Source organism: Silene latifolia, chromosome Y, assembly GCF_048544455.1.
Source record: "Silene latifolia isolate original U9 population chromosome Y, ASM4854445v1, whole genome shotgun sequence".
Lineage (NCBI taxonomy): Eukaryota > Viridiplantae > Streptophyta > Magnoliopsida > Caryophyllales > Caryophyllaceae > Silene > Silene latifolia.
In genome coordinates, this window is record NC_133538.1 from 314584766 (window position 1) to 314606215 (window position 21450).

A 21450-nucleotide genomic window follows, 5' to 3' on the forward strand; every position below is an offset into this window, starting at 1 on the left:
GTAGAAACTTTGTGAAGCACACCATATTTTTGAAGCAAGGTTGAGATCACCTTGTTGCAAAAATGAGTCCCCCTATCACTCACAATGGCTTTTGGGAAGCCGAATCTTGAAAATATATTGCTTTTGACAAATGCTTGCACCGTCTTTGCATCATCACATTTGGTGGGGATGGCTTCCACCCACTTAGACACGTAATCGACCGCCAAGAGAATGTAGATGTATCCATAGGAATTAGGGAATGGCCCCATGAAGTCTATTCCCCAAACATCAAAAATTTCCAAGTAAAGCATCGGTTGTTGGGGCATTTCGTTCCGACGTGATATATTGCCAAAACGTTGGCATCTATCACAAGTAGTAACGAAAATATGAGCATCTTTAAATAACTTGGGCCAATAGAAACCGCACTCAAGGATTTTACGTGCCGTTCGATGAGGCCCAAAGTGACCCCCACAAGCGTACTCATGGCAATGCTTTAGAATGGATGAAATTTCTACATCCGGAACACAACGGCGGATGACTTGGTCTTGGCACATTTTCCATAAATATGGCTCATCCCATATATAAAATCGAGAATCGGACTTGATCTTGTTCCTTTGACTATTTGAAAGCGAGGTGGGAAACTTCTTGGTGACCATGTAATTGACAAGGTTGGCATACCAAGGCTCAACGGCCTTCATGGAGTAAAGGGATTCATGTGGTAAGCTACCGTCAACTACCCCCATAGTCTTCATGAGATCTTCATTGATGTGAAGCCTACTCAAATGGTCGGCCACCACATTAGCACTCCCTTGCTTGTCCTTGATCTCTATGTCAAACTCGCTCAACAAAAGTACCCATCTCATGAGCCTAGCTTTGGTGTCTTTCTTGTCTACTAGTTGCCTTATAGACTTGTGATCGGTATAGATAATGACCTTTGCACCCAAGAGATAAGCCCGGAATTTTTCAACGGCATACACCACCGCTAAAAATTCCTTTTCCGTGACGGTGTAATTTCGTTGAGCATCATTCAAGAGTGAAGAAGCATATTGGATCACATATGAAGCTTTGTCATCCTTTTGTCCCAATACGGCTCCAATGGCAAATTCGCTTGCATCGGTCATGATCTCAAAAGGACGATCCCACTTGGGTGCTTGAATGATTGGGGCCGATACAAGTCTTTCCTTCAACAAGTCAAATGCTTCCCTACAATGATCATCAAACACGAACTCCACATCCTTGTGCAAAAGTTTGCACAAGGGGTTAGCGATTTTGGAGAAATCTTTAATAAACCTTCGATAAAAACCCGCGTGCCCCAAGAACGACCTCACGTCTCGAGTATTAGATGGATACGGCAAGGTTTTAATCACATCCACCTTTGCCATATCCACCTCAATCCCTCTTTTCGACACTATGTGTCCTAACACGATTCCACTACTCACCATGAAGTGACACTTTTCAGAATTTAAAACGAGGTGAGAGTCTATGCATCGTGATAGGACCATAGCGAGATGGTCTAGACACGAGTCAAATGAGTCCCCATGGATGGTGAAGTCATCCATGAAGACTTCCAAAATGCGCTCCACATAGTCCGAGAAAATGCTCATCATGCATCGTTGGAAAGTGCCGGGGGCATTGCACAAGCCGAATGGCATGCGGCGGTAAGCATAAGTACCGAATGGGCAAGTAAAGGTTGTTTTGGATTGATCCTCCGGGTGAATGGGGATTTGAAAATACCCTAATATCCATCCAAAAAACAATAGTACTCTTTCCCACCTAACCTCTCTAGCATTTGATCTAGAAAGGGTAGGGGGAAATGGTCCTTCCAAGTGACTTGGTTGAGGCGGCGATAATCAATACACACCCTCCATCCCGTTTGCAAACGGGTGGGGATCAATGCCCCTTGAGTGTTTTTGATTACCGTCACCCCTCCTTTCTTTGGAACAACTTGAGTAGGACTTACCCATTGGGAGTCACTAATTGGAAAGATAATACCCATTTGAAGAAGTTTGATAATTTCTTCCTTGACAACTTCCATCATAGGTGGATTAAGCCTCCGTTGTGGTTGTCGGACGGGTTTTGCATCCTTTTCCAATCGAATTTTGTGCATGCAAGTGCTCGGGCTTATTCCCTTGATATCCGCAATGCTCCATCCAAATGCTTCTTTATGCTTTTCCAAAACTTCCACCAACCTTCTCTCTTGATCACCCTTAAGTTGGTTTGAAATCATGAGGGGTAGAGTGTCATTTGCCCCAAGAAAGATGTATTTCAAATTGTCGGGGAGCGGTTTGAGATTGGGGGTGGGTGGCTTAATGATGGATGGAAGTGGTCTTTCAAGGGAGGCTTCTAGGGGAAGGAATTTGGGGTAACTAGGATTTGTCTTCAAGCATAACAAGTATTCGGAAACAGGGGATTTGGCGATCGCTCGTAGGATGGCAGATCGCCATGGCAGATCGCGTGGTCCGCAGATGCTAGTGGCAGATCATGGGTGGGTTTGGCGATCTGTTTGAAACCCCCGATTCCGTCCTCTATCTTTTCCATTTGATTATCATCAAGGGTTACTTCCTCCTCTAACTTGTCGACATAATCCTGCACATCATTGGACAACAAAAACCGCAACCCTTCTTTCTCGATATTGTTAGTGAGGGCCACCTCAAGTGGGTCCCTATGACACAACATATAAATTTGAGAGGTAATTGGTTCAATGATTTCTAAGAAATAACATGAATGCGAATCACTAGGTTGTTTCATAGCATCATAGATGTTGTATGTGAGTTTCCTTCCATCAAATTCCATAGTGAGGTTCCCATTAGACACATCAATCTTGGTTTTAGAAGTCTTCATAAAAGGCCTCCCCAAAAGGATGGGAGTGGCCCTCGAGTCGGCTTCCATGTCAAGAACATAGAAGTCGGCCGGGAAGGTTAAGTGATCTACCTCTACCAACACATCCTCCACCATCCCCTTTGGGTATATGTTTGAGCGATCCGCAAGTTGGATCACTACATCGGTTTTGTTCAATGGTGGAAGTCCCAAAGTCTCATAGAGGGCATATGGCATAACATTGATTGATGCACCAAGGTCTAACATAGCATGAGTGAAACTTTTGTCCCCAATAGAGCATGGTATGGTGAACATTCCCGGGTCTCCACACTTTTTGGGAAGTGATTTTTTAAAAATTGCGGAAACATGTTCACTTACCCTTACTCTTTGGGTTCCCTTCCTTGGGCTTCTCCTAGGTGTGCAAAGTTCCTTGAGAAACTTTGCATACCGAGGCACACCTTTCAAAAGATTTAGCAAAGGGATATTTACTTCACACTTCCTAAAAGTTTCATAGAGATCCTCATCTCTTGCGACACTTTTAGAATGTGTGAGAGCACTAGGAAAAGGTACCTCCACAACATATTCTCTCTCGATCTCCTCAACATGATCCTTGGTTTTGTTGCTTTCACTCTTTTCTTTGTCATTCCTCAAGGGAGTCTTCTCCTCTTCCCCACTAGCTCTAGAGGGTGTCTCTTTCTCAACCACTAGCTCTTCTTCAATTTGTTCCTCAATGTCAATGACTCTCTCATGTGACTTGGCTTTCCTCTTCTTCTTCGGGGGAGATTCTAGGGTTCTCCCCTTTCTCAAAGTCATGGAGCTTGCATTTTCCTTTGGTGGGAATGTTGTAGATGGAATTGAGTTAGAGTTCCTTTGATTGTTCTTAGCCATTTCTTGTGCAAGTTGGCCAAGTTGGATTTCAAGGTTCTTCACCCTAGCATCACTTGAAATTTTATCCGCATCCATTTTGTCAAACCTCTTGGTATTTTCGGCTTGTCCTTTCATGATCATCTTAAACATCTCATTTGTAGACAAATCTTCATTTCCTTGGGAGGAAGAGCCTCCTCCTTGTTGGAAGTTCTTGTGGTTACCTTGGAAATTCCCTTGGTTTCCTTGGTTTCCAAATTGGAAGGATCCTCCCTTGGCTTGTTGATGATTGTTGTTTCTTTGGTAATTGGAGTTTTGTCCTTGAGAGTTGGAGTTCTTCAAGTGATTGAATTGACCATTTTGGAAGCTCTTGGAGGTATCTCCTCCCCAACTAAGGTTTGGATTGTCCCTTGACCCAATATTGTAAGTATTGCCGCTCGGATCATACTTATAATACCCTCCCCCATTGGGGTTCCTAGAGTTGTATTGACCGTGCATCATGGCACTCACATTCTCCTTGCTTATTCCTTGCTCTTCCATGATGGGACAAGTTTCCATTGGGTGTGGCCCTTGACAAAAATTACACTCCACATTAGATCCTTGTGCTCCTCCTTGATTGTTCCCCACTAGTTGAGCAACCATTTTTGTGAGATCATCCACGGTTTTCTCAAGCTTGTGGGAGGAAGGAGAAGGTGTCTCAATGGAGTTAATATTCTTTGACACTCGGCTTCTTCCATAGTTCCTTGTGCTAGCGGCCAACTTTTCTATGATCTCATTTGCCTCCGCCACGGAATAGTTGTCAACTCCACCACCCGTAGCGGAATTAACCATGATTTGGTATTGTACGGTAAGACCATCACAAAAGTTGACCAAAAGGTCATCACCACTAAGACCATGGTAAGGACATTGAGCAACCAATTTCTTGAATCTCTCCCAATACTCATATAAGCTCTCACTTGCATCTTGCTCCGGAGAAGTGATGGCTTTCTTTGCATGGTTATGTCTTGAGTCGGGGTAGTATTTCTCAAGAAAAGCCGCCTTCATGTCCTTCCAAGTACGGATTGTACCCGGTTGAAGGTAAAACAACCAATCTTTTGCCGCATCTTGAAGTGAAAATGGGAAAGCTCTCAACTTAAATTGATCTTCCGTGACACCATTTGGAATTGCACCCTCACACATCATATGGAATTCGGAAAGATGGCGATTTGGGTCATCCCCCGCATGTCCATGAAACTTTGGGAGGTTGTGAATGAAATAACCCTTCAATTCAAAGTTGGCATTAGCCCCCATGGGTGGGTAGGCTATGCAAAGAGGTTGAGTGTCATAATTTCTTGCCCGAAGCTCCCTAATAGTTCTAGTATCATTCGCCATTTGTGGGTATTCCACTTCAATTGGTTCTACTTCTATTGGTTCTACTTCAAGAGGGGTTCCTAAAGGTGGTTCTTCTACTCTATGTTCTCTTGGTGGTCTTTGGTACCAAGGGTTAGTGAATAGCCAAGAATATGCTCCAAAAGCGTCTTCTTCCACGGGGGTTGATTCACCGTGTGGAGGGGAGCTAAACATAAACCTTCGCACTAAGCAAACAAGTTAAAACTTCCTATTACTTCTAACAACAAGAGGAGTAATAAAACAACTAAACATAAATTTACAAACTCAAGTTCTAGCTATGTTGCCCTTCCCCGGCAACGGCGCCAAAATTTGGTAAAGAAAAAGACTAGGTCGCTAATATACTAGAATTAACTACCAAATTAACAATTTATAAGCCTAACTAAACTTTACTAACTTCAAGCAATAGGGTAGTAAATTGGCAAGTTAGGGTCGAACCCAAGGGAAGAACTTTTGAACTAAAGACTTGAATTTTAACTATAAAGCAACTAATTAGGACTTTATGGACTAATCACAACACTAACTACAATAAGGACCTACTAATTATATTTATCAACAAACAATGCTTATGAACAATGGTTAACATGTAGTATGACATAAATGGAGAAAGGGGTTTTGAAGTAGAATAAGGGAAAATAAAGATGCAATTCTTATCATAGAAGCAAAACAACAAACACTAGATGTGCAACAATCAAATATGGGAAAGACTTGGTATAATTCTCTCTTAGTAATCCAACAATGACAAAGTTTGACTCTTTTCTCTCTATTGTTATCTATCCAATACTATCATCTCAAGAAATTGACACACACAATTAAACCATATATGTGAGTCCTTCAATTCCAACCACAACTCATTAAACCATGAATAAAGACTAGAATTGAGCATGAAGCTTTTGCCAAGAGATGTAAGCTAGAATCAAATCCTACTAAATTAAACCATACTAGCAAGAAAAGACATGTAATTTCCTACTTGAAATATGCATCCTTTAAACCAAATCAACATATAACAAGTTTGCTCCAAACAATTCTAGATAGATTAAACCATTTCTCTAGAATTTGCAATAGATGGGTAAATAAGATGCAAGAGTGATCAATTCAAACATTCATCTACTCAACATAGGAATTTAAGAACAAAGGAAAGAACAATAGATAAATTGAGAGAGTTTTAAGAGTCTTACAACATCAAAGTTGGATACTTTGATTAAATTACACCAAGTAAAAGGGAGATTAGCCTTCCATCTTCTTAGTAAAACCCAAGAATTGAAGAAAGATTAACATCCAAACTAAAAGATTACAAATTCCTTAATAAAAATCCAAGCTTTCTTAACACACAAGCCTTTTTGAATTACTCCTAAACAAGATGATTTTTAGGTCTCCAAAATGTGAACTATTTATAAGGTTTTGCACACGAATCTAGGGTAATACGGGATTTGGGCTTAAATTTAAGCCAACGGGCTTAATAAAAGTCACGAGCACAAAGACAACGGCATCTGTCTGGGATGAGTGTGAGATCGCTACGCAGATCGCTAACCGTCTGGAGGGCGATCGCCATGGCGATCTATCGCTGCGATGGTGGCGATCTGCCAAAACCGCTGAACGCAATTTATTTCTTCACTTCCTCAACACGAGTTCTTCACTACTTAGCCTTCATGCTTCCTAGCGAGGAATGTCGGCTCAGAATCGGTTCATGTGAGGTCGTCTCCGCATGATTGCTTGTCTACTAGTGTGGCTAGAGGTTCACTCTTTGGATTCCGGGCTCCATCCTCATACGCAGCTCCACACGTGAATCAAAACGCATTAGTTATGACAATCATCGGGACGGGAAGATTAACTCTTGATTCCGACAAAAGACCCTTAATTAAAAGCATACTTGGCCTAAAAAGGCCCTAGTGACTCGACACTTCTTGACTCTATCAGTAGCTAATAGGAATAAATATAATAGTTGAGCCTCAACCATCACCTTAAGGTTTTGGTTGAGTTGGTTCATCTATCAGTAGCTTACGTACCAATAATGCTTATAAAATCTAAAGATTGTACCCCAGTGAAATGCTACTGACAGTAACTATTTCAGCTGTTGGAATTGCATTATGTATCGGGAAAGGAGCTATGGCCGGTCTTGTACAAAATAATGGAACCGTTTTCATTCTAATGGAATTTTGATCTTGTAAAGTTTATATCTCCATCTTTGGTATTTCCGTAATAATCTAATAGTCAACTGAGCAAATTTTGATCCCTTCTCTTGATAAATTGGTTTTGCCTTGATGCTCAGCCGCTCAGGTTATTCTCCGAGTTATCATTTGTTCAAATCTAATGTAATTCATACTGCTCAGATTAGAGTTTTGATCTATCTGCCCTTATGTTGTTAAAAGTATTATTGTTAATCTGTTCTTTGATTAAATTTCAGGGTATCTTATCTCCTGTGTATCTGGATGATCACCCTCTTCATAATTGGAAAATTTCCCCGATACCCCTCCACACTCTCAATGGTCAAAGGAGTCCGGTCATTGAGGTTGTTAAGAGTGTATGCAGGCAAAAGTAAGCCTAGCTAAATCAGTGTATTGGTTAAGTTAATGATGTATGAAGTTCTTGAGATCACCTTTTAACATGTCCTTTGTTGCATCCTGATGTCTATCTTTACAGGTGTCCTATCTAAAGAACCTGCTTTCTATAGCGGCAGTTTTACCATTAACACCTTAGAGGACGTAAAGGACACATTTCTGTCTGTGGAAGGCTGGAGTAAAGGGATAGCCTTCATCAACAAATTTAATCTAGGGCGATATTGGCCTGTAAGATACTATCGTTTCTTCTTTTCATCAGTCTATCTATTTTGTCATTGTCTGGCTTGTGATATGTAAGGAGTTTTCTTTGCAGGTATACGGCCCACAGTGCAACCTCTATGTCCCTGCTCCGCTACTTCGCCAGGGTAAAAACACTGTGGTAAGAAATATATGACGTGATTGCCAGAAAGACAACTTGATAGCTCTACAAAAAAAGGTACAATCTAATGCTATTCATTTGCAGGAACTCTTTGAGCTGGAAACTTCAAATCCCGAGCTTGCAGTCAGGTTTGTTCGGGAAGAGAACTCCGTATGTGGTCGTAGCAGTTCAAGTGTTCGTGATCTCTAAATCCTTTTATTTTTAGGGTAGTACAGAATAATCATTATCATTTGGTTTGACTTCGATGTATCTCATCATTATCGTCTCTCTTCACTGTAAAGCTTTAAATCTGCAACAGCACACCATTTTATGGTGGATATATTATTTACAGAGTACTTATTATACAAACAATAAATCGCTTATCGAGTGTTTTTATACCTACACAAATCATTGTATAAGACGACCTCTGATCTCATTGTGAAACCAACCTAGTTATCCTTAAGTAAATGTTATACCGTATAATTAAGAAAGAAATATCTGATATTGATGAGTAATTTAATTTCACAGTTAAGTGGATGTACTACAGATTACTCTATTCCAGCCTTGAAATGCTGGAGGCCAGAACGTAAGATAAAAAGGCCAATACTCTTTTGTTCGTCAATTCCCGACTACCAGCAGTGACATTAAAAAGGCCAATACTCTTTTCCAACCTTAAGAACTTGAGGCCAGAATCCAGTGTAAGTTCAATGGTAAGAGCGTTTGCCTTCTGATTACCAGTCAATTAATTGGCTGGTTGTTTTGATTGAACTGGGTTCCCACCAGTCCCTCAAGGAGTTACGCCCTTTGGTGCTTGTATATCATTTACGAGTAATAAACAAACTACAAGGGATGTCCTCGTAACTTAATCCGTAAGTTAAACCAGACAAAAATCGATTGCTCAACTCCCATAGGAGGCTCAAAGTTATCTACTACAATTTGGTATATGCATTCACCTACAAGTACATAGCTACATAAGACACATTAATACAAAAGCCCTAAACTGATACAATTGTTTGTTCATTCCCAACGAACTCTGAGAAATGAACCGAATTGATCTGTTTGTTCGTCAATATTATTAGGATATCAAGAAAGAAAGAAGGCAAATGAAAACAAGTCACTCACTTGGTGGGTCCTTTTGAAGCATCAGGTTGATCCTTTTTCGAACCAGACACAGTGGCAGCAGCTGCAGCTGTCATAGCAGCTGCTGCTGCTCCTAACTTTACACCTCCGGCTGCTTTCATTGCACCAGCTATTTTTGCGAAGGCAGCCAAACCTCCCACGAGCATTGCTCTCATTGCAACTGTTGGTTTGACTTCCATATTATCTGCATATCATGTAAGACGACAGTGTCAAAACACAAGGAAATACTCTGTATCAGGTAACCAACCGCTATTTAACGTCGTAAAATCCCAGCAGGCAACTCATGGTAGGCTCATTTTCCTAACTAAAGTAAAAAAATGGTTCCTTTGCTAAGCAATGCATTAATTTGAATACTGCAGCACCCAAAACACTAGAGCGATCAGACTTCTCTATTCTACACGTTTATCAGTAGTGGATTAGTTGTACACGGTACACCGAAACATAACTTTGTAAATCTAGCATGAAAAACTTTTGATTGTTTGTGCCAAATACACCAACAACAAGGATTCTTGGTTTAAGTCCCTACAATTGTCGACATTTTACTGCTACGACAAATACGGGTTTCAACTTCCTAGTTTTGAGCAAGTTTAAAATGCTTCCTCAAGTCATTATAATTCTAAGAGTTTCCAACATTAATCGAGCTGTAATCCACACACAATAGTGAGCTGCGAGCCTCAAATGTAGTCCTATACTACAAGCAACCACAATGCTAAACCACCCTAAGGGTGTGTTTGGATTGAGGGATTTGAAGGGAAAAGAAAGGGAGGGAGAGTAGGGGATTTAAAATACCTTGTTTGGATAGAAAATGAGGGTGGAGGGAAATGGAGGTGGAGAGATTTGGAGGGATCCAATTCCCCTCCTCCAAGCCTAATCAAAATCTCTTCACAATAGGCAAGATTTGGAGGAAAATTGTATCCAAACAACCACAACTCATTCCCCCTCCTCTTCCCTCCCCTCCCTTTCCCTTCCCTCCTTCCCCCTCCCCTCCCTTTTCCTCCACTTTTGCTATCCAAACACATCCTAAAAGAGTTGTCAAAACATTTGCAATACAGGTATCCCAAGGCAATGCTTACGCCTTTCACCTGCTCACTCCATTTCAACATCAGGTTAATGTCGCGTGCACAATGCAATGTTATCCCCTCGGTCAACGACAGGGAACATTCGAATCCTGGCACATGCAAAATAAATCTTGATTTGTAATCCGATAACTCACGAAGTGGAATTTCAGCACAAGGTACACCACTCTTCGAGCCCAATGGGCATTCGAATGAGGGGGGCGTAATAGGATATAAATATAATAGTTGGGCCATAACCATCACCTTAAGGTTTTGGTTGACATGGTTCATCTATCAGAGACACTCGGGTAATGTTGTTGTCTCGTACTTGTACTGCTCACTCAACCACCATAGCACAACGGTATCGTAATGAAAGATGGAATCTTTGATTCATAACAATGTAGACCTAATCTTAAACCACCACCACCCCATTCAAAATTTCAATTCAAACCCACTAATTATCATCAAAAAGCAATCATATCATATTAAGCTTAATCAATTTCACAACTTTACATTCAGATCATACAATTCCAAAAGAATCCCTCATAAAATAAACAAAAAAAAATCATAAAATGAACATTATTTTTCTTCAAAATCCCATCATCAATCAATTTCTATTAATGTTGGAGTATAAATCCACTTGTGAGTCCCACATCGGTGAAAAAGAGAGAAATTGTCTATCTTATAAGGCCTAGGGTTGTTTCTCCCATTGCCAATTGGTTTTGGGAGATAAGAGCATTCTTGGGCTTGTGAGTTAGACTTCTCTCCTCCACCGCGGGTAAGGCCAGACCCTTCTCTCCTCCACCGCGGGTAAGGCCAGACCCATCTCGTGTTTATTATGGTATCAGAGCCCAAGGCAATCATATCATATCTCGCAAATTGCGGGGTTAGGGAATCGGATGTAGGCAGTCTTATTAACAGAGTTTTAGATAGAAATCTGACCTGAAAACTGCAACGGATTTGTGAAAATTCGCCTGAAATCTTTCCTTGTCTGTGTTTTTCTTTTATTTTCTGGGGTATCTGTGAAATTTGGAGAGCATATACTAAATGTAATACGATGTCGTTTCAGGTTGTTTTATGAACAATTTAACAACTCAGCTAGTTTGAACTTTTGAAGTCTATTTGATTTTTTTTTTTTTTTTTTTTTTTTTTTTTCACTGTCAGAAAAAAAAGTCTATTTGATTTGATGTCTTAACCTATTGGTTAAAATGGTTGATCGAAATACCGTGGATATATAGTTCGAATTACTTTTTTAGTCATTTGACGATAATAAGGCACATTTTCTTTTATTTTTGATAAGTTTAGATGTTAGTTAGCTTAGTTGGTATCAAAGTTAGTTGGTGTGAGCTCTCACACAATTACACCAACTAACTTTGGTGGACTCTTAACAAGTGGTCACGGACTCATGATTCGTTTCATGACTCTTCTCTTGCAAATGAAAAAAACAAATTTGAGAGATATAAATTTCCTATCCGAAGACAATAGAAAAAACAAATGATATTTCTTCTAAGAATAACCAATTAACTATATTCGTTTAAAAGAGAGAAAATTTTAAAAAATGGTACTATGAAATATCCATTTCACACAAATTTCTTAAGTAAGATAGTTTCACGCAAAAACTACTACTTTCTATTTTCCAAAATTCATTATAAAGTAATTTTAAAATTTTAAAAAATGAGGAAAGAAAAATAAAACACTATTTTTTGGTCTAAACCATTCGGTAATCCGAACCACATTGGGCCGACTAATCCGGATTTCGGGACGTGTCTAAGGATTACGGTCGCAGACCTCCCTACCAAGCGCAGCCCCATGCCCTTCTTTCTAATCCTACTTATTAATTTCTAAAAAAAAAGAGTTTATTAGGGTAATTAAATCAAGGCGAATTTGCATACTACTACCTATTAAAGTCTGAAATTTTCAAAATACTACCAAATAAGTCTATTTATGCAAAATACCACCCAAAACACTACAACTAAATATATTATACTACTTTTTTGACGGAAAGTGCGAATTTGGTACTAATAAGTTGTCGGAGCATGTAAAATGACAACTCTATCCTTACTTAACACACTCCCGCTAGTTAATTACTCACCTCACACTCTCACATTTACCACTCAACCTCTCTAATCTAATCATAACTCCTCTCATAGTACTGTAAACCACAATCATGTCAATGGACTTTGAGTTATGTGAGTGAGAGTTTCTTGAAGACATCAAATTCCAGATCTACTATAACAAAACCCAGAAAAATTCAAAAAAAAACGTAAACGGTTACTTGTTGAGTGCGGAGCAGAATAATGGTAGAGAAGAGAGAGACTAAGTAATGGAGACAAGAGTAAAGTTTAAGAGAGAGAAAACTTACCTTTAATGGAGGAGGGAAAATATGGGTTGAAGAAGAAGATGATAATGGAGGGAGATTATGATTTTAAATACTTATGTTGAATTAAGAAGGGGCAATATAGGTATAAAGTAATTGCAAAAAAAAAAAAAAAATTGGAACAAAGCCAATCTTACTGAGATTGGTACAATTAGTTGTATTTTTCGTCGAGTAGATAGTAAACTGAGTATATTTGCAGTATTGTAGGTAGTAGTTTGCTAGGTAGCACGGACACTTCTCCTAATCAACCGTCCCGTGTCCGACACCGACACTCCTCGGACACACGTCGAAACGTGTCGGACACCTACAAAGCCGTGTCTAACTTTCTACATTTATTCGGGCCCGTGTCCGACGCGTGTCCATGGTATTTCGGCCGTGTCCGACGCGTGTCCATGACATTTGGACATCATTTGGGATGAATGATGTTCTTTAAGCGTGAAATGAGCTGTCGAAAGAGATAGATTAAAAGATTCGTTTGGATGGTAAATGAAAACGAGTTATAATCGAAAGATTTTTAAACTTCACTTATTTAAATTTAATATCAAATAATTTTATAAAAATAAAATCGAATGTTTATAATTATAAAATATATATTTTATTAAATTTAAATAACGTGTCGATGTCTAAATTTCGAGGATCTTGGTAATAAAATAATAAGTGTATTAGTGTCAGTGTCGTGTCCCGTTTTGGTGCTACCTAGGTAGTTTGCATATTTAAGCATTAGTAAAATAAAAATTTAGAACTTTAATAGGTAGTATTTTGCCATTTTTCCTTAAATCAATCAAATCAAAGTAATTAATTAACCCTTTTAAAACCCAGATCAATCAATAACAAAAAGATTGAATCTTTACAATAACCCAATAGTCATCTTCATCACCCAAATTTCTGGGATTTTCAAAGTAACCAAAAAAAAATGGATCAAAATCAAGAATATGGTGGTGGGAGTTGGTCTATGATCCCTAACATTCCTGCCCAGAATCAAGATTCCATCTTTCTCTCTCCTCATCATCTTCAACAATTTCAACAACAACAACAGCAGCAGCAGTTTAATCTTCCTGTTCATCAACAACAGTTGCAGCAGCAACAACAACAACAGTATCAGTCTCCGCAACAGCAACCGCAGCAGCAGTTTGTGCATTCTTCGCCCCAGCAACAGTTGCAGCAACAGTTTATGCATTCTTCACCTCAACAACAGTTGCAGCAGTTTGTGCAGTCACCGCCGCAACAACAGCAACAACAACAACAACAGCGGTTTCAGCAGCAGCAGCAGTTTCAGTTGCCTCAACAACATCAGTTTCAGTTGCCTCAACAAAAGTTTGCTCAACAGTCGCCACAACAACAACAACAACCGCAGCAGTTTGTGCAGTCGCCGCATCAACAACAACAGCAACAACAACAACCGCATCAGCAGCTGCAGCAACAGCATGTAGTCCAGTTATCGCCGCCGCAGCCTCAACAGCAACAACAACAGCAACCGTCGCTAGCTTCACATTTCCATATTTTAAATGTATGATTTTTAATTCATAGAAAATATATGTTGTTTTCTTAATGTTTTGAATATTTCTAGTTTTGAGGTTATTGATTGTTTAATTTTGTGTTGAATTGGTGATGATAGTTGGTGGAGAATTTATCTGATGCAATTGAGACTGGAACTCGAGATCAGATTGCTGATGCTCTGGTATAATTCACTATGTTTAATCTGCAATTTCAGTTTTGTTTGATTTTTTTGTTTGCTATTAATGTAGGTAAAGATTTATTGTGTGATTGGAAATTGGTAGGGTTTTTTATGTGTGTGTGTTTTGATTGAGTGTAGATTAGTGAGCTGAATAGTCGATTCGAGAAGTGTCAACAGCTGTTGAATTCTATATCAGGGACGATTAATTCGAAAACCCTGGTAATTCTATCAGATATTCTGCTTATTTCAGTTGGTTTTGTATGGGTTGATATCGGATTATAAGGGAAAATTTTCTGTATTTGAAATGGTAATGTGTGATTTGCAGACTGTTGAAGGGCAAAAGAGCAAATTGGAAGAAAGCGGGCGTTTGCTCAATCAAAGGAGGTTGGTTGTTGCTTCTCATCTTTGTTCTTCTGCAACTAAATAGCCTTATTTGCTGCGGTTTTACGAGGGTATTTTCTTACCATGGCAGGGATTTGATTACCAATTATAGAAACTCTATTGAAGATCTCACTAAGTCTGATCTTTAACAGGTTGCCGAATGACAATTCAGTAAGTATTTATTTATACCTATCTGAGGCCGCTCGTGTTAATTCTGTTATCTGCTTAATTTATGTATTTAGGCCAACATCACATATCATCCATATTATGTTTTTCAAACACATTATTACAAGAAAAGCAATCAACTTTGGGAAATGGATGCATGATCGCTACTCTGTATTATTCATTTTTTGGCAAAGGAACTGAAGTTAAGAGAATGTTATTATAAAAGGAGAGAGAGTATAATGAGGAACGATCATATAGCATTAATATTATAGATAGATGTGAAGATTTCACTCGTAAGGTGTAGATGCCGTGCTTAAAAGTCGCTCTTTATCCAATATACGACATTAAAGTTAGGCATATTGTGTACGAGTACCATTAAGTTTCCATCGGGGGTGTTTAGGTCAAAAATCATCTTATAGACAAAAAATGAGCCTCGGTACGAGGTTGAGGTGATACTAGGCTGTTTATAATCTATGATAACCTCAACTCATAATAACACATTTGCCGAGGTTAGTTCCACACAACTAAATGTGAAGGTTAGAAGACAGTTCAGACGACTGCACATGACGCCTATGTAAAATTGGATTTGATATTATTGAGAAGCATCTAGGGGTGTATATTTCGTATGGTGATTACTCTAGATGGTGTTTTGCCCTATGTTAACATTCGAAACATCCGAGTAAGGGGAGGAGTATTGGGGTCGAAACACCGCAAGATGGAGCACTCCGTGTGGCAGTAAAACGGCAGTCTCACATGTCTGAGTGTGCGCCAGTCTGACTAGGTCCTCCCGGGATATTTCCATACTACCCATAATGGTTGCATAAGCACTGTCTTATAATGCGATTGATTTTTGCCGAGAAGCACCCTTGTGGTGCATGTTGTCTGCAGTGATTGCCATTGATCCAGTGTGAAAAGGTTGATTGAATTATTAAACAACGATTACATCATTTAAGACATTTACTTGATAGAGGCAGTATGGGTCGAAGTAAGTTTAGATGGTTAAATTGGGAACCCACGTGGCACCAAAACTTGTTATATATAGGTGTTTATTAGAGGATGCTGATAATCTCACTCATTATAGCACATTCGCCTAGGATGTTGGTTAACTGATCTTAAATGTTATAATACACGAGTTGGACGGTTTTAGAAGACATAATTGATTGGAAAATTATATGGTAGACTGGTATGGGCCCGTCATCAACTATAATAGTCACAAATACAATTGATGTAATATCAAACATTATTGGTATGTGTTGCGTCATCTAAGTGAGCTTCTGAATTGGAGCAAGGTGTAGTGATATACTGCTAAAAGCTAACTCGAACAACCATGTGGCACGAAAGTAGTCTTGGAATGTCTATGAGTTTGTGCTGGCAACCTGAGCTCATTCCAATTAAATCGCTCTAGATGGTCTCCGATGACCAAAGGTGAAGGTTACACTACACGTTATAGACTTCTTCTCAAGGCACTATGTCAGACGCAATTGAAAATTGTCTGTATGCGTCCTAAAGTAGTAATTTTGTAGAGGTGATCGCAATTAATGACTGCATATTATACATCGATGTGGTAGGTGTACGCAGTTAATTGATGCACTTTTGCGGCACAAAAATAGTCCTTAAATGTCTGTTAGTGTTCACAACATTCTCATAATAGGATAGGGGTAACCGCCGGTCACCTAATTGTTTACTAATGCATATCTCATCCATGATCAATGGTGTGTAATTTTAAAATAAATAATTTAACCACATAATTCGAACTTAAACATTATTGAAGTAGTAATTATCTCCCTAGCAACTGTAGATTATCTTCCCGTGATGCAGGTGTATCTGTATCTTGGTTACATGATGTCTTTCCAGGGCAAAACTTCCGTCCCGATTTATTTCCTTCACACGAGGAGTCGTTTCAACAGCCTTTCGGCTTATGGCCTGAATAAGATTACCAATCAGGAAAAGAAAATTTAGTTCTCTAAATAACCCCGTGTTAAATAACCCCGTGTTTCTTTGTGACAGGTCACAGGTACTGGTCTCTTGGGACAGTGGCCCTTATATTAAGGGCAGTCCCATTTCAAATCAGAACTTTGAAGGTTGCTGACCTTGCTGTTGCTACTGAGTATTGAGTACCGCTTATAGTTGCTGCTCTTCTCATAAATCGATCCTCAGCATTTAGTCTGAGGATCACTGTCTCTTTAGATCATCATTTTTTAGACAATAAAGCTTGCTGCTGACCTTGCTGTTGCTACTGAGTACTTGTATACTCTTATAGTTGCCGTTCTTTTCATAAAATCGATCCTCGGCTTTTACTCCGAGGATCACTGTGTCTTTAGATCATTTTATAGACAATAAAGCTTTAATAATGAGCTTCTTTTTGTTGTTTTTTATATATGTATTTTTTATTTATAATTGTATTGTACTAGGGTTTTGGCATTATTTTATAAAAATGTAACTTGCATTATCAGCTTTAGCCATTCTCCTCGATTTCATAGAAATGTTTTACTCAGTATCACTGTATCAGTATTCTACTGAATTTTGGTCTTTTTACTCCATCAATTAGCAACCCTTAGCAATTTAGCATGCTAATCGATTACCAATACCCGTACTTCTATTTCGGTTTGACATTTCTTGAGAGTTCAGATCCTCTATCCTATTTTTGTGTTCCGTCTTGTGCCCCATTACTTCACCTTTTGACATATCATCCACTTCATGTGATCTTGCACTATTTTTTTATGTTTAAGGGTGATGTGTCAAAAGGAGAGATAGTGGAACGTTAACATGAAACAGGAACCAAGAATCCGCACTCATTTCTTGAAATGTTATATTAACTATCAATGACACGATAAGTTGCGTCTTGATTTTGAGTTCATGAGAGCAAATATGCAGTCAAAACTCAAGAGAAGATGAAACTTCTTACAATTGAATTTCACACCCGTGAAACAAAAACCGAAATCTTCTGCATAAATTTTTTTACTGTCGGTCGAGAAAGAGCAAAAGGAGTCGAGATTTTTGCAGCAAAAAACGCGGAACTTAGTTCATATCCAGATTCTGGTTATTTATTATATACAACATAACCCAGCAACACTAATAAATGAGCACTAATCTGAAGTACATATGAGACAATATGCGTCACTATAACAGTGTTACATGATTCAGATCACAGGATACAAAATCAGCCTCCAAATCTCTGCAATTGATTCAAAGCCGATTAGAAGTACAGGATAATGTGCATGACAGCAATTCTATGATCTCACTTTAGCAAGTCGTGCTCTTATCGCTTCTAGTTCTTCCTCATCATCTACACCCTCGGCAATTGGTTCTTCATCCTGCAAGACATGCAAAGAGAGGCTCCAGCCAAGCTAAACAAATAAAAAGCATTAAACTTAGATTAAACTTAGATGAAAGAAATGGATGATAGTTGCCTTTACACTAGTGCTCTGTGCAGGCGCCTTGTTCTTCACTCTTCTTGCAGCAACCGGAAGTTGTGCAGTAGTCTCTGTTGCCAGTTCCGTCAAGACCTTCTCAACCTCTTCCTCTGTCTCCTCTTCTATGTCTTCGGAGTCCAATGCATCGTCAAGAGCCTCGTTAACAAATTCTTCAATAACTCCAGCCTAAGAAGTTAAAATGATGAATAACTACTTGTGTTATGTTTAACATATTGGCAAGTCGGGTAACCCAATGATGTATACGCAGACCTCAGATCCCCACAAGACATCAAGCTCTGATCCAGAACAATATCAGGAACCTCACATACAACTTATTACGAGGACAAAAGTGCACAAGATTAATGAATCAATCCTCAAACAAAGCTCTCACATTTGCGTTGCGTTTGAAAAGTTCAAAAAGACTAAACTTCCCGACCTAATCGTTTTAAGTTTGAAAAGATACCTTGACCATCTCTTTGCTGAACTCTTGCATAGTGACAGCTACTTGTGGAGCCTTCATGAGATTATTAACAATTTTCATCACCTCTGCACTCTTTTGTAAATGACCCACTGTACGAGCAATTGCTGTAATACATCCCAAAATGAATTAGTATACCAAGATATGTTGCTGGCCGTAAACATAGCAAGGAATACCACACGGCTGAAAGCTTAAGGAAAGACGTACAACTTCATCAGAAGCTGAAAGACCATGAAATCCAGGACATGCAATACGACGTAAAAATAGTTTGCTTAGCTTTAATGAACGTGCACATAGGGACAAACTCTCATATGTATTCCGAAGGAAGTCATTTACTCATTTTAATGAATCACATAACTAATAAAATGTATGAGTAGTAAATAGGAAGAATCAACGTACCAACACTTTCTCCAAGGTGCATCGATATCGAGTTCAGTTGAGCTTTATTCTCATACAGGCGATTGACAGTTTTCCTTGATCTGACAATTTCTCTGGCAAGTGACTGATACAATAAAATACCAAAAAACCTAGTTAGTAAGGGGTGCAAAATGTGAAAACCATGGAATTGTTGGAAGAGCAGCCTAAATCTCTAAACGTGAAATGTAATTAATCACATTATCACTTCTTGAGAACTTGAAGCATCCTCAAATATTAGTACAAAAAATGAAACTGTGCACTTGAAAAAAATAGGTACGCGGAGACGCGGTATAAAAAATTTTGGTTCTCACGCCATAAAGCTGGCTACAGTGATAAGACCTTCCAAAGCAAACCTAAATAAACTCGATGCAATCTAGGTACATGCTCTAGGTTCATTAGGTTCAACCTCGATCAAGTGATCATCCAAACAAATACAAAATGCCGATAGCCGGAAAGATAAGATCGAATACAATATCACAGTCACAGCTTAAGCAAAAGTATTACTAAGGATATTTCCCAAAATTTTGTGCTAGCCAAGAAAGGGTAAACCATATTTAAGGCAATTTGATATTTATCTATCTAAACAAACTTTTAGAGATAAAATGACCAGACCAGGCACTCCTAACTCCCTAAGTATGAAAGAAAAGAATATCCTTTCGCAAATACACAATACGTCAGCAAGAGGAGTACGGGAAGGTAAATAATATTTCCCCAACTCCGTTTATACTCTCCCCATCTCACTTTAGTGGCTGCCAAACAATGTCAGCTTTAAAGGACATTTTCTCATAATATACAATAGGTAGGCACATATTATCAAAACTAATAATTAGAGGAAAGTAACTATGATTGATCACACATGACAAACTTTATTCGCTATCTATCTATACATTTGGAAAATCAGTGATCGGACTCAACATCAGATGACAATCCAAGTCAAAAGGAGACGATATAATGAGGATGAGGATAGTAATAAATAATCATAACTTGACAAATAATGCTAGTACCTTAGCAGAACCCATGTCATTTCTCTTTGCAGCTTCTCTGATCGCCTTCTGTACGCCCTTTTCTTCCCTCTCGATATCTAAACATTCACACACAAATCAAACTACACTCTACGCATGAGCATCCCAACTTCAAAGATCAAATCTTTCTTATGTACCAGCAACTCAAAAGAATTCAACAGAATGAAAGAAAGGATAAACGTGCCTCGTACTTGACGTTCAATATTTCGACACTCTTGACGAAGCTTCCTTTGCCAATCTCTTAACAACTGCTGAGGATTTGGTTTTTGACCCAACAAGCTCTTCACTTTATCCATCTCTTCCTATCACTATATCTCTATATCTCTCAACTAAAAACAAAACCAATAACAATAATATTACACTTTGAAAAAGTTAATTAACACAAATTATACTAACCCTACGTTACAAATCACTAGTTCAATTGTTAAATAATGATCATTCTCAATTCCAATAAAAACCCAATTTAATTTTTATTAATATTACACTTAGAAGAACTTAATTAACACAAATTATACTAACCCTACATTACAAATCACTAATTCACTGTTAACTAATGATCATTCTCAATTCCAATAAAAACCCAATTCAATTTTTATTAATATTACGCTTTGAACAACTAAATTAACACAAATTATGCCAACCCTACATTACAAATCAGTAATTCAATTGTTAACTAATGATCATTCTCAATTCCGATAAAAACCCAATTCAATTCATCAAAAAAACAACATAATAAATGATACCCACATACCCAATAACACAAATTATTTGATCTAGCCATGGGAATCTAACAATACTGCAAGAAATAAATAAAAATCAAACCAATCAAAACAAACAGTACAATTCTAATTGATAAGATAAACTATAAATCATGAGAACATAAAAATGGAAAAATAAAAATCAAAGGAAAGTATAAGAGAGAATACCAGAATAAGAAAGCAGAGTCGAAAAGAGGGAAATTCAGGAAAGCGGGTGTTTTTTTGTTTGCTTTGGTGATAATCTAAACAACCACTTCGCAAAAAGCCACCGTCTTTGATCTTTCACACTTCTCTTGGTTTTGTACTTTTGTCTCGCGTTGTTTTTCCGAAACGGTTTTAGTCTAGTGGTGTTGGATGGGGAGAATTATAACAACTGTTTAATAAATCGGTTTTGTGGGTGAAATGCGACCGTGCAAATCTTTTGTTTTATTTTATTTCCTTTCTCATGCCTCACGGTTCTCCTTACGACACATCATTACTTTAATATAAATCATTACTATTTTTTTATTTTCAGGGTGTGTCACAAGATTAAGATAGTGAGACACAAGATGAGACACAAATATAAAACAAGTGATCTACTCATATTGATTATCAGACTAATCTACAA

At 38.4% G+C, this 21450-nt stretch overlaps 4 protein-coding genes across 7 annotated transcripts in view; 2 read left to right on the top strand and 2 right to left on the bottom strand.

Moving 5' to 3' along the window:
• LOC141633719 (beta-galactosidase 17-like) overlaps nucleotides 1-8338 on the top strand; it is a 28678-nt gene extending 20340 nt beyond the window's left edge. Inside the window, exons 16-19 of one of the 2 annotated variants that reach the window (XM_074446147.1) lie at nucleotides 7451-7581; nucleotides 7687-7832; nucleotides 7918-7983; nucleotides 8068-8338. In XM_074446147.1, the coding sequence (XP_074302248.1) occupies nucleotides 7451-7581; nucleotides 7687-7699 (144 nt within the window). In that variant the 3' untranslated portion in view covers nucleotides 7700-7832; nucleotides 7918-7983; nucleotides 8068-8338. The remainder of the gene's footprint in view (nucleotides 1-7450; nucleotides 7582-7686; nucleotides 7833-7917; nucleotides 7984-8067) is intronic. The other variant, XM_074446148.1, reaches the window with a different exon arrangement.
• A 35-nt stretch (nucleotides 8339-8373) lies between these two features.
• On the bottom strand, nucleotides 8374-11189 carry LOC141633721 (uncharacterized). The gene is made up of 2 exons (XM_074446151.1): nucleotides 11100-11189; nucleotides 8374-9286 (listed from the first exon to the last, which is right to left on the bottom strand). Exon 2 carries the CDS (start codon nucleotides 9279-9281, stop codon nucleotides 9081-9083), a length of 201 nt encoding a protein of 66 aa, XP_074302252.1. The 5' UTR covers nucleotides 9282-9286; nucleotides 11100-11189; the 3' UTR covers nucleotides 8374-9080.
• Nucleotides 11190-12657: 1468 nt separating this feature from the next.
• On the top strand, nucleotides 12658-17201 carry LOC141633720 (uncharacterized). Of its 2 annotated transcripts, XM_074446149.1 has the most exons (7): nucleotides 12658-12744; nucleotides 13235-14041; nucleotides 14150-14212; nucleotides 14348-14428; nucleotides 14535-14593; nucleotides 14682-14761; nucleotides 16763-17201. In XM_074446149.1, exons 2-6 carry the CDS (start codon nucleotides 13448-13450, stop codon nucleotides 14737-14739), a joined length of 855 nt encoding a protein of 284 aa, XP_074302250.1. In that variant the 5' UTR covers nucleotides 12658-12744; nucleotides 13235-13447; the 3' UTR covers nucleotides 14740-14761; nucleotides 16763-17201. The 2 variants fall into 2 exon arrangements, with proteins under 2 accessions (XP_074302250.1, XP_074302251.1); XM_074446150.1 differs by lacking the exons at nucleotides 12658-12744; nucleotides 16763-17201 and adding an exon at nucleotides 16574-16650 and having other exon boundaries at nucleotides 13332-14041.
• Nucleotides 17202-17749: 548 nt separating this feature from the next.
• LOC141633723 (vacuolar protein sorting-associated protein 24 homolog 1-like) lies at nucleotides 17750-21199 on the bottom strand. Of its 2 annotated transcripts, XM_074446153.1 has the most exons (8): nucleotides 21012-21123; nucleotides 20837-20881; nucleotides 20270-20414; nucleotides 20068-20144; nucleotides 19046-19148; nucleotides 18632-18753; nucleotides 18166-18354; nucleotides 17750-18069 (listed from the first exon to the last, which is right to left on the bottom strand). In XM_074446153.1, the coding sequence occupies exons 3-8, from the start codon at nucleotides 20379-20381 to the stop codon at nucleotides 17986-17988; spliced, it is 687 nt and encodes a 228-aa protein (XP_074302254.1). In that variant the 5' UTR covers nucleotides 20382-20414; nucleotides 20837-20881; nucleotides 21012-21123; the 3' UTR covers nucleotides 17750-17985. The 2 variants fall into 2 exon arrangements, with proteins under 2 accessions (XP_074302254.1, XP_074302253.1); XM_074446152.1 differs by lacking the exon at nucleotides 20837-20881 and having other exon boundaries at nucleotides 21012-21199.
• Between the last annotated feature and the right edge of the window lie 251 nt (nucleotides 21200-21450).